We start from the raw sequence: 13,246 nt of genomic DNA, 5'->3' as shown, positions 1-13,246 counted from the left end.
TTGGCGAAAGACTTTGGTTTCCATTTTCCCTGGGGTAAATCTTGGAAGGCTACAAAATGCCACTTTGGTTTTTTAATGCAATTCCCCTCTCAAGAACGTCTTGATGAGATGATAAGCTTTCCTGAACTTAAGATGAAGATGTCTGGTGCTAAGATAGTAGTTGTCCCATGGAGTTCTCGTGCTAAACCTAAATCTAGGTTACATACTGCATGGATAGTGGCTGAGAATGTTCCTGAAGAATTACAGAATTATCAGTCAATTTGTGAAATTGGTTCCATGATTGGGGTTGTTGAGGAAGTTGATCTTATGTCTTTGGATTCCGAGGATATTGTGCGCTTTAAAGTCCATATTAAGAGCGTGGCTATGATTCCGCCAGTTGTTGAAGTGGCTGTGAAACCTTTTCTCTATGACATATATTTCAGAATTGAATCCATAAGCGATGAAGGATGGAATGATGATACAATTAATTTGGGTAAGAGAGCCTCTGTTGATATTCATGGGATAAATGATCCGATGTTTGATAAATCTGGGAAAAAACCTAGAAATGATGATGAAGGTTGTGATGAAGATCCTATACCAAATCTTAAGGTGGGAGAAACTTCCTCCCAGGGCAAAGATTATTTTAAACAATCAGAAGCTTTCATGGAAAGTCCTAAAAATATTTCAGGTGATGCTATGAGATTGGAAGATCTTAGTGATGAGAAAGTTGATTTTGACCCTAATGAAGATGATCTGTTAAGTTCTCAATAACTTGAAGAATTTGCAAAAGATATGGAGGAAATGCATACTGATTTCCAAGCTAAAGTGGGGGAGGTGATTTCAATTCCATTATCTAAGGAAGAAAAGCAGGATCCGGTGGGAAAAAAAATCAAGTGAGTCCCTGGTGGCTACCTCCGATGGTATAAGAAAGAGTTCAAGATTAGAGAAGAATGAAGACATCAAGGTGACAGACAAGGCTATTTCTAGAGCTGAAGCTAAAGACGCCTTCCTTAATAAAGGTATGAATAATAATCCCTTTTCCTTACTTAATACTAGCAATGAAAATTTGTTTGATATTTCTAATAGAATTGGAGTCTGTTTGGGTCCTTCTGTTTCCTCTGCCATTGCTAATATTGAGTTGATAAAAGATTTAGAAATGTCCAGAAAGATTCTGGCTATTCAGTCATGTGGAAGTAAAAAATTTGAGGAACCAGTTGATGATGATATAGACGATGTGGATAGTAATGTCCATATTGATTATGAGAACGATATTGATTATGATCTCCTGGATGTTATGGTCCTTAGAAAAGGAAGAAAAATCAAACATCGTAAAAAAAACAGCAAAAAAAAGCTTCCCCCAAAATTAGGTATACACCTAATAAAAAACGGGAAGCAGAGAATTTTGGTCTCCCCCCTGACCATTTCTGATGATAGGTCTCATTTGGAATTGTCAGGGTCTTGGGACTAGTACTAAAGTTCAGTTTCTGAAAGAACTCATTAGAGATGAGAAAGTTGATTTAATTGGTTTGCAAGAAACTCAAAAAAGTCATTTTAGTGATTCTTGGCTGGCTTCGCTGGCATGCAGCAAGCCTTTTGCTTGGTTTTTTGCCCCCCCTAATGGTAGGTCTGGTGGTTTATTGGTTGGTTTTAATACTAATGTGTTTGATGTGCGTGAAAACGAAATTGGTGAATTCATGATTCGTACCTTGATCTTTCATAGAGAAAAAAATCTTATATGGAACTTTGTCAATGTGTATGGTGCTGCTCAGAAGGAGAACAAATGCAGATTCTTGAGTGAGTTTTCGTCATTTTGCTCGAGAAGTCGTGCTCCTTTGCTTGTTGGGGGTGACTTTAATATTATTAGAAAAGCAAATGAAAAGAACAAGCCGGGTGGTGTTAATACGTGGAGCTTCCTCTTTAACAGTATAATTGAACAGAATGGTCTTGTGGAGTTTGATATGAACAACAGATTGTTCACATGGTCGAATAACAGGATGGACCCTACTTTTGAAAAGTTGGATAGATTCCTGGCTAGTCCTGAATGGGATCTTGCTTACAATAATATTATTGTCCGGGGTTTGAATAGATCCTTTTCTGACCATGTTCCTTTGTGCATCCAAACGGATGTTGTCTCAACTGGCAGTAGAATTTTCAAATATGAATTATGTTGGAAGACTAGACCAGATTTTCACAAAAAAAGTGATAGACAATTGGTCTATGTCAGTGAAAGATAAAAAAGTATTGACATTTGGAAAACGAAAACTAAACGTTTGAAGCAAATGCTCAAAGGTTGGAATATTAATATTGAAGGGCAATACAAGAAATTGAAACAAGAAATTTTGGATAAAATAGATATGTTTGAGAAAATCAGTGAAGTCAGGGCTTGTCGGAGAATGATAGGATGGAGAAGCTTGATCTGGAATTGACTCTTAAGAAATTAGTTGATGAGGAGGGAATTAAGCTCAAACAGAGAGCTCGTGATAAATTCATTTTGGAGGGTGATGAAAATTCTAGATATTTTCATCTTCTTGCCAAGTGTAAGAGAAGGAAGCTTAAAATGGTGACTCTTACTCATGAAGACAGAATTGCTCAGGATGATGTTGAGATAAATCTTTTGGCGACTTCTTTTTACCAAAATCTGTTTGGTCATTCTCAAGAATCTAATATGAATCTAAATCATTTGGATATGAAAATGTTGGAAGATACTGACAAAGAATATCTGACTAGACCTTTTGACATGAAGGAAATTAGAGAGGTGGTGTTTTCTATGAAACATAATAGAGCTCCTGGGCCTGATAACATCCCTGCTGAATTTTTTCAGGAGTTTTGGGACACGATTAAAAATGATCTGTTTAAACTATTTCAAGATTTTCATGCTGGCACTCTTAACATTGAGAGACTTAATTTTGGTGTGGTGACTCTTATTCCCAAAGTTCCTAATGCTATTGACATTAAAGCATTTATACCTATTTGCTTGCTTAATGTGTGTTACAAGATTATTACCAAAGTTTTAACCAACAGATTGGCCAGCTACATCAATAAAGTGATTAATGATTTTCAGTATGGTTTTATCAAGGGTAAATATATCATGGATGGAGTGGTCTCTCTACATGAGATTATTCATGAGGTGAAAAAAGAAGCAGAGTGGGATAATCTTTAAGGTTGATTTTGAGAAAGCGTATGACAAGGTGAATTGGAACTTTCTTCATCATTTGATGATGAAAAAAAGGTTTTGGTGACAAATGGTGTGATTGGGTTATGAGAACTGTTAGGGGTGGTAAAGTGGCCATCAAGACCAATGATAGAGTGGGTCCCTATTTTACCACTCACAAAGGAGTTAGACAAGGTGACCCTTTCTCCCCCTTGCTTTTTAATATTGCTGCCGATGGGCTTGTTTGTATGGTTCAAAAGGCTAAATATGAAGGTATTATCAGTGGGCTCATTCCACATATAATTCCTAATGGCTGTTGTTGCTTGCAGTATGCTGATGATACCATTTTTTTGCTCAAAGATGATCTGGAGGGAGCCAGAAATCTTAAGTTCATTCTCTGTTTATTTGAACAGATGTCTGGTCTCAAAATCAATTTTCATAAAAGTGAAATTTTCTGTTTAGGTGAAGCTGTTGATAAGGAAGTCTGGTATGCTGATATTTTTACTTGCCCTTCTAATTGTCTTCCAATGAAATATTTGGGAGTTCCGATTGACGATAAGAAACTTTGCAAGTCTTTGTGGTTACCCACAGTTGAGAAAGTTGAAAAAAAGATGGGGGCTTGGCAAGGAAAATTCCTTAGTTTGGGTGGTCGGTTAGTCTTGATTAATAGCAGCCTTACCAATGTCCCTTTATACATGCTCTCGATGTATAAAGCTCCCAAGTTCATTGTGAAGAAAATTGACCTCTTTAGAAAAAGATTTCTCTGGCAAGGTGGTCATACAAAAAGGAAATATCACCTTGCTGACTGGAATATGGTGTGTTCTCCGAGAGGTCAGGGTGGTCTTGGGGTCTTGGATCTTCACAAGATGAATGAGGCGCTTTTAGCTAAGTGGCTTTGGAAGTTGGAAAACACGAATGGGTTGTGGCAGACTATTATCAGACATAAATATGTCAAAGGTAGGCCTATTATTTCTCTGAAAAAAAGACAAAGTGATTCTCACTTTTGGAAAGGTGTTCTGGATACTAGGGATAATTTTTACAAGTATTGTAAAAAAACGTAGGTGATGGCAGTAATACCAGCTTCTGGCACAATATTTGGTGTGATGTAGAGCCTTTGTCTTCTAAATATGCTAATCTGTATGATATTGCTTATGATAAAGATATCACAGTAAAAAAGGCTTTTTCTTCTGAGTTTAGAGCTGTGAATTTCAGAAGAAGGATTTATGGTGCTTTGGAAGTTGAGTATAACAATCTTATTACACAATGTAATAATATTAATATTTATGAGGAAGAAGATAAATCTGTTTGGCTTCTGGGTGGCAAAGGTTTTTCTGTTAATTCTTTTTACAAAAGAATCAAGTGCTCTCAGACTCCTTTGTCTCCTAGTTTCCTGTGGAAAACTAGACTCCCATATAAGATTAAAGCTTTTTTGTGGCTTGTTATGCACAAAAATATTTTAACTAAAGACAATTTGTTCAAGAAAAATTGGAAGGGTAATCTAGATTGTATCTTTTGTGGATTTTCAGAATCCATAGACCATTTGTTTTTCCATTGTCCGGTTGCTAGATTTACTTGGAGAATAGTATACTCAGCTCTTGGACTAATTTCTACTCCTGAGAATGTGGATGATTTGTTTGGTACTTGGATTAACAGTTTTAATAAGACTGAAAAAAATCTGGTAATGTTCGGCTGTGGAGCTGTCATTTGGGCGATCTGGCGTTGTCGCAATAATTGTTGCTTTGGGACTGACCGAATTGATGATCCGACTAATGTGATTTTCTCTTGTTGTTATTGGCTTGAAACTTGGGCTATTCGTCAAAAAAAGAAGGCAAGAAAACTGGTGGAGCTCGGAAGTCTCAAAATAAAAAAGATGGCGTGTGAGATCTACAGCAAGGCTCGTGGTTGGAGGCCAGTTGACAGACGAATCCGATGAAAGAAATTTGTTTTGTTATTTGGCTATTTTGGTTCAACAACTCTGCGGCCGTTCTACTTCCTCTTCCCGGTAGCGCTAAGCTACAGGAAAAACTCTGGGATAGAATGTTGCTCGATGATCTGTTTTGATCTGTGTGAACTTTGATTTTGGCCAGCTTTGTGATTCTATATGTGTGCTATTAGTAGTCTGGTGCGGTCAGGGTATGGTCCTTAGTTGCTGATAGTTCTGTGCTTTGTCAGCTTTTCATTTCTGAATGCTTATGTGTTATTGTAAGAACATATGTCTCTTTCTATTTCGTAATGAAATAGGGGGTTATCCCCTCTGTCAAAACAAAAACTAATCTAAATGCCCTTCAACACTATTAACACTTAGAACTAGTCAATCTTTAACCTTCACGCTCATCTTTTAAAATCCAAAACTATTCAACATTAATAAGGGCACAATATGCTCAAACAACTACCATTATCATGATCTAACTTATAATGCCTCTATACAACATACATAAGTTGTTGGAGACCTCTATCGTCGAAGGTCCTCAAACCCCCTTACTACCAAACTAAAAGGTGTGTTTCAGACACTATGTAAAGGAGCAACGAAGCCATCCTTCATCAAAAGAGGCTTATGATTCAGGAAGGTGAAGCCATGGAGCTTCGACTACATATAACTGTTGTGAAGGTATGCATCAAAGGAGGCGACTTCAGCTCAAAAGGAATCAGGAAGCTTGTTCAATGTGGAAAGAGAAGAGAAAAAGGCAATGTTGCCCTTGTGAGACTTGTAAATCATATGTATAAGATTTGTGGGCATATTTGTAATTTCATATGAAGATTTACCACACTACTTAAATAGAGGAATAATGCCGTGCATTCGAGGACTTTCAAGCTTAGAAACGCTGATTTGCTCCGCTTCCGAAGATACCTTCGAATTCTCATTTGTGAAGTCAAATGTATATTTGTAATTGATTCTTAATTAAAATGAAGCAAATCCTGCGAAGTAAGAAGATAAGGAAACATTTTCAACAGTGTCATCTTGTGACCAATTGATATTGCAAATGCTTTTATCCTCGCCTTCTTCCTTTAATCGATTTTCGAAGGGAAATCGAACGAAGGGAGAAGCTTAAGATATACTCACTTATGTTGCTTTGTTTTTGGTATCTTTCAGAAACTGAGAACAAGTGACCAACCTCAGTCATAATAATCTAGTATAGTCATTAACGAGTGAAATCCAACTAGAAGCTTAGACCATCTTCAAGAGACTAGCCAACTAACTCATAAAACCAAATTTTGGCTACTTAATATCAAAATAACTTTCCAACATACTAGCCATCCAACTCGCTAAGTTATCCGGCTCTCTAAATTGGCTCTCACAGTAGCCAAACTAACTTAGCTATTGGAGAGTATTGGAGTGAGATATTATATATATATAATTTAATCTTTATAGAGAGGTAAATATGAGTCCCTCGAAGATGCTGCTAGATTCTCTTAGTCAGCATGTTGCCATGTTCACCGGTTCTGCAAAAAACCCGATCAGTTGAACCGGCTTTGGTCTGTAAAACGAACCGAACTACTAGTCTCTAGTTCGGTCCTTTAGGGCGTCTCCCATGGCTAGCAATTTTACTAACTAGATTCACTCTCTTTTATACGTAGATAGAAAATATGGGAAAAACAAGAATAACTAGCGACGAGCAAATAGATATGAGATTTCACGTATTCCAAAAAACTAAGTGTATTACATGTACGACTAAGTACTAATGGTAAGATAAATTACTATTTTTATTTTTCTCTTAGCTCTACATCATCAACTGTACCTAATACAACTATTGTGGATACCATTAACGGTCAGACCGCTGATTCCTTCCGGTACTAGTAATGGCGGTCCTATCTTTTGACTTCCTACTATACCAGCAGGAGAAACGACCAAGTATTTTTTTTTTGCCAAAACCATGACTTAAAAGGTACTCCCTCAGTTTTAAAATAGTCGTTGTTAATCGTTATCATATTCGTGCCGGTATTTTTTTAAAAGAATTATTTGATTTATAAAAATATTAGCAATATTTATATCTTCAAATAAATATGTTATAGAAATAGATATATAATGATACTAATTATATACTATAAATATTAATATTCTCTTGTACTCCCTCCGTTTCTTTTTATTTGTCGCTGGATAGTACAAAATTACACTATCCAGCGACAAATAAAAAGAAACGGAGGGAGTATTTTTTTTCCAAAGTTAAAAACAAGAACGTCAATTATTTTGGGACGGCGCGGAATGAGTAAAGCATTTGACGATAAAATACACATGGTTTGGCGTTGCTAACCTGAATTGTACAAGACAAACACCAGGAATGACAGCCGCTCACATCAGCAGCCACCAAATTGAATAGATTGAGGGTGTAGTGGTCCTCTAGAAGACTCCAGGAATAGAGTGCCTTTCTTTGTAACATCACAAGTGAACGATACTGCGGGCAGTTCAAAATTAGCTTCAGACATTAAAAACGCGATGATAGCCGACAAGGACATTGAGGCGCACCAGAATTCTGAGACTTTCTTCAACGGATCACGCTGCCGCTCCCACACGCCAAATTTGGGGGCTACAGTGCACACGATATACGTTCAACGGCTCACGCTACCAGGCGCTCTACGCGGATGTTCCCAGCCAGCTTCTCTCTCCCCCTCGTTCTGTGGTGCCTCTCTCACCCTCTCTAATACTGTTCACGTGGGCCCACTTCCAATTATTAGTAGATGAAAAATTGATAGGAGGTGAAAAGTAGGTATAGAAAATGATATTTTATGGTTGTAGTGGGGTATAGGGGAAGGATTTAGGGGGAACCGCTGTACAGGGTGGAGATATAGGGGAAGAGAACGCTGACGTGGCACGTGAGTGGGATATAGGGGGAGAAATTTAGGGGTAACCGCTGAAGACAGTCTGAGCTACATGCAGAAAGGCAATCATCATCAGATCATGTGCAAGCTTTGGCGTTACGAGTGAGATGAACCAGAATTCGATCACTGAATCACACGGCGCGCGCACGAATCTCACATGTAAGCAGGTGATTTGCAAAAGGTTAAAAGCCCGCGTCGGTTGGACCGTCACCGTCAGCCAAACCAAATCGAGCGAGCCTTGCTGGAGCTGAACCGTGTGCCTGGCGTGGCGCCCTGGCGATGGCAGAGACCGACGCGTGTGGCGGGCACCGAGAGTACCGCACGGGATGAGGGTGATGCTAAGCACCAATTGACAGGGGATGTTTTCTTTTCCTCCCACATTGTTCACAAAATATTTGGCTGGACGCATCGAGCGGAGGGCGACAAGTAGATTCTAAGTGGGAGCTGGCAAGGAAAGTGAGATGATCAGAAAAACAAAAAAAAGGTTCTTGGAGGAGGAGATGAGGTGCTGCTGGCTTGGAGAAAACAAAAGGAGAGAGAGAATTATATGCCGATGAGAGGAGAACAGAGCAGAGCGGCAGCACACTAATGATTTGAAAAAAGAATAAAGCGGCGAGGATGACGAGCGGGAGTGGCGCGAGAGGCCCCACCCAAGGAAAGAGGGAAGAGGAGGCCCCGAAGGAAAAAGGGTGGTGGTCTTGGGCGGTAGCTCACAAGTCCCATGTTGCTTGCAGCCACCGAGTCCTTGCACCCCACACCACACCGGCCATTTCCGCCGGCTTCCTTTAATCCCCGCGAGCTTGGTTAACAGCAACCCCTCTTGCTTTATCTCTAGCAAGTGCTTAAGCGCGAGCGAAAGGTTGGTAGTGTCAGTCAGTTCGTGCACGACCACAAAGATGAGGATTCCAAGTTACTCATGTCTGTGACTGTGAGCGACTGACGGTGACTCGGCCGTTGGTGGCACAAGGAACCGGTCCATGATGGAGAGGCGGTACCATTCGTCGAGACCAGGGACAGAGCATTTTAAAGGGCCGGTTGTGCAGCTGCTGCATTGGACTGGCTGACTCGTCATTGAGATGGATGGGTGGTGGATTGCGGGTTTGATGGCAAGAGTGGGTATGGGCAGACACCGAACGGCAGAGCCCACAGGGTGAGAGGGAGGGTCAAATGCTGCAGACTGCAAAGTCTATTTCTCTGTTCCTTCTATTTATGGTGATGAGTCTGCAATCCTGCAGCTCTGTAGAGTAGGATACAAATGGTTTAATAAGTAACAGAACGAGCATAAAGGGATCACTATAAGAACAAACATGAACAATCTAAGACAAAACATTTAATCCAAACCAATTGCTCGGAGAGAAAAAAAAAGATGAAAAACATATAGGTTTTGAACAGGTAATGGAGACCAAGAAAACAGAGCGACTCTCTGTATCCTTTTCAATCGATAGAATATAGATTTAGGAAAACTGCTCTAGAGTAAAATGAATACAGAGAACGATTTTTTATGTAAATCACTCTTTAAATGGTAATGTAGAGTAATTTATGGAGTGAAATTTAGAAAGAAGCTCAGAATTTGTACGGGGTGGGCCAAAGAAGGAAAAGAATCTTTCTCTCTTTTTTTTCGGGTGTTATGGTTACCGGGACTCCTCGCCGCCGGCGCCGGCGGGGCCGTACAGGTCGAAGGGTGCCCAGAGCGCATCGAGCGGGCACGGCCGCCCCGCGCCCAGACGCGCCCATGGCTTGCCGGACCCGGACCAATGCAGCAGGCTGACGGGTCCCGGGTGTAGGTCGCGGCAGCTGCCCAGGACATTGTCGCCGCCGAGGCCATGCTGGTTCCACCGGTGCTCGATCGGCGCCACGTGCCCCGCGAACACCAGCAGGAAGGGCGGCAGCGACCCCAGCTCGTAGATGCGCCCCGGCGGCGACTTCTGTATCTCCATCCAGCGCTCGATGCGCTGCGTGTAGCCCGCTCGCCGCCACCGCTCGAGGTCAAGCACCATGACACCTGTGTTGAAGTAGCACGGCCGCCGCCCCACGAACGTCCCGGCGAACCGCTGGTCCGACCAGAACCGGCTGGTGAAGTACTTGGTAAAGTTGGCGTGGCAGTACTCGGGAGCACCGACGGTGCGACCGCCGAGGTCGGTGCGCCAGAGCTTGGCGACGTCATCGACGAGGACGAGGTCGGAGTCGAGGTAGATGACGCGGCGCACGCAGGGCTCGAGGAGGTCGGCCAGGTAGTTGCGCGCATAGTTGAGCGGCTGCTCCAGCGCCTGCCGCACCGACGTGGAGATGAGCCCGCGGACGCGCCCGGGGTCGAAGTAGTAGACCTTGAACCGGAGCTGCGGGAAGACCGCGCGGACGAGGTCCCCGAGGCTCGGGTCGGACACGAGGAAGTGGAAGAAGACGCTCTCGGGGCACCTGGCGTGCTGCACCACCGAGTGGACCGCGGCGACGGAGCCCCTCAGGTACTCCTCGTCGAGCGTAATCGCCGTGTGGACGAGCGAAGGGTCGCAGACATTGGCGGCGGTGCCGTTGCCCGCGCCGGCGCCGCAATCGGCGGCATTGCGGAACGACGGGGCGCGGCGGAAGGCGACCCCCCTGGCGCCCCCCGCGATCTGGCCCGGGAAGCGGACGCTGCCGTCGAACTGCGACGAGCGGATGGCCTCGGCGGGCGGGAAGGACTGGAGCGACGGCGACAGCACCACCATCACCATGGCGGCGGATAAGAAGCCGGACAGGCGCGCCACCCACAGCATCGCGCTCCCCCGGCCCGGCCACCGCTTCCTCGCGCCGGCTTCTCCCGCGCGGCGGCGGCCTCTGCTGCTTCGACCACACCACCAAGACGCCGTGCAGGCGCGCGATGACGTCAGGCCAGGCTTGGGGCGGAAACAAGGAGAACTCACAGACGCCGTGCCCGTGCAGGCACCCCCGCCTCCTGTGTGTACCTCCTCAACTGGATCGCGCCGCGCTCTCCTGGCAGGTGGCGGATCGGCGCGTGGAGTGGAGAAGAAGAGAGCAGGATTCCATGCGAGGTAAATGGGGGTGGGCTGGGGAACAGAGCAGCAGGATGCGGAGGCGGCACCCACCAACCCACCGCGGCAGGCAGGCAGGCGATTTCCCCCTTTCGTCCGTCCCCTCTCGGCTGCGCGGTGGCGTGACGGTGGCGCCTGCTGTGATGCGGCTTGCCGCTTGCTGCAGCTGCGGCTTATTGTATCTGCCGCTCTGGCTTTGTTTGATTTTGCACGGCGATTCCGGGTATCGGGGTTTATCTCTCTCCGCCTCTCGCCCTTTTTTCTCTCTAGACTAGACCTTGACGAAGACGAAGAGAGGGGAGCGGAGCGGGTTGCGGGGGAGCAGGCAAGCGCCACTGCTGCCCTGGCCTGCTAGTAGGCTGCTATGCAGGCACACAGCGGACGAGGCCGCCGAGTCACCGGCCAGTTTTACCTCATCAGGCTATTTTGTGCGTTCTTGCATTGCTTTACTCCCCTCCCTAAAGAGATTTATTACAATAAAAAATAAATATACATGCATACACATACTTCTATAAAAAATATTATTGTATCTAAAAAATATAAAATAGATAAAAAAAATAACTAGAGTTAGCCATCTCGTATATAGAGATATACTTAGGGTGTGTTTGGTTTGACTTTTGGCTTTGGCTTTTGCCCCCTAAAAGTCAAAAGCCAACCAAAGGGCTGGATTTAGGAAGCAGCTTTTTCTAAAAGCCGACTTTCTCGTAGTGCAAAACTGAAAGCACCCCTGGACCTGCTTTTAGTGGCTTTTGGATGGAACTGTGAAAACATATATCGAAGAACTTTTAACGACTTTTAGTGGTTTCCACCAAACGATTTTTAGCTTTTTAACAGCACACAGCCTACATCAGCTTTTTCCACATCTCACAGCCCACAGCAACTTTTTCCACAGCCACAGCCCAACCAAACAGACCCTTATTTTAAAATGAAATTTGAAGTGTAGAGGTATCCTTGTTATCTACTCTTTTGTTTACACAACTTGAAGTCTTCCTTGTAACGGTTAAGAGAAGAACAACGTCTACCTTGTGGTTCTATGTAACGGTTGTTATACATGATCTATACCTGAATGCATATGCGAGGTTTGCAAAAGTTTGACTGGATACTGAATAGATACTTGAATCCATTTTGTTTATTCATTTATTTTTTCTGTATGGCTTCAGGGATGAAGTTTATCTCCATACACCATCCACCTTTTTTTTTTCCCACTAGACCTTGAGAAAGAAACGGAGTGAGACTCGGAGGAAGCAGGCATCATGCATGCCGTTGGCCTGTCCCTGTGCCGTTCCGTGTTTAATAATTTGTAATCTGCGTATATCCAGGTGACAGGATTTGACTCGAGACAAAATATTTGGAATTTGGAGATGTACATTATCTTGCTTTGATTCAAATTTTAAATTTGTATTTCATGCAGTTGTTGTTTTTTTTTGGGTAAGGGAGGTGTTTGAAATGCTACATACATGCAGATACTTGACTCATTAGAAATTTCGAGCGCTCCTGACAGGTCCAGAGTAAAAGAGGAGACAAGATATAAACTAGTCTGTTACTCTGCTGACCGGAGATTCTGATTAAGCTTCCACTCTATCCTAGACCAACTCTAAGCTAAGAGTTTTTGAGAATCAGGTGGACAAATGAGAAGACATGTTAGTAGACAGCAGGGTCCTCTCACGTCGAAGATATGCTGCCTTGATTTTGTTGTTGCCGCGCTTGGGCTTGGGCCAGCCATTTCGTCTCCTGCATCGCGGAGATGGTGAAGTAGAGACAACGTTTAGACATGGAGAAGTGGGAGTACGGAGCTCCTCCATGCACGTGATGCTTCGCAGCAGCCGCGTTTACTTGGCGACGGCCGCGCTGTGTCCAGCTCTGAGCAAAGAGCTTGACTTTTTGCTGAGCTCTTAACATGGCAAATTGCAAAGCCTGAATGTGATCATGCGCGGCCCCCTCCACATGATTGGGCTGGAAAAGGTTTTGGCTTAAGCATCACCAATAGCAAAGCAACCGGCCGGTGTGCGGGAGCGCACCGCGGGCACATGGCGAGTTCGTGGTGGCAAAGGCAGGTATTGACCTTTATAGGAGGCTGCCCCGACCCCGAGTCTTCTAGACTTGTAGCTTACAAATCCCATTTTGTTAGATTGCCAAAACATATCCCATTTGCTCAGGGGGCAGGGGGAGGCAATGTCCCGCTAATACTTTTCTAATTCTATAGGACATGTTATTTTTTTAGCTAATTCTTATATAAATAGTGCAAAAAAATGCTTCTAACAACCTTCTCTAA

General features: G+C 43.6%; 1 protein-coding gene across 1 annotated transcript; it reads right to left on the bottom strand.

Annotated features, from left to right (window-relative positions):
• Nucleotides 1-9,415: 9,415 nt before the first annotated feature.
• LOC100191914 (putative galacturonosyltransferase-like 7) lies at nt 9,416-11,206 on the bottom strand. Its single transcript, NM_001137338.1, has one exon. It carries the CDS (start codon nt 10,696-10,698, stop codon nt 9,577-9,579), a length of 1,122 nt encoding a protein of 373 aa, NP_001130810.1. The 5' UTR covers nt 10,699-11,206; the 3' UTR covers nt 9,416-9,576.
• Between the last annotated feature and the right edge of the window lie 2,040 nt (nt 11,207-13,246).

Source organism: Zea mays, chromosome 1 (genome assembly GCF_902167145.1).
Source record: "Zea mays cultivar B73 chromosome 1, Zm-B73-REFERENCE-NAM-5.0, whole genome shotgun sequence".
NCBI lineage: Eukaryota > Viridiplantae > Streptophyta > Magnoliopsida > Poales > Poaceae > Zea > Zea mays.
The sequence above is the reverse complement of the archived record's forward strand: the minus strand, read 5'-3'. Positions and strand labels throughout refer to the sequence as shown.

What these genes read in the sequence shown, in the direction of transcription:
- LOC100191914 (NM_001137338.1), bottom strand. Translation starts at nt 10,698, where the DNA reads ATGCTGTGGGTGGCGCGCCTGTCCGGCTTCTTATCCGCCGCCATGGTG.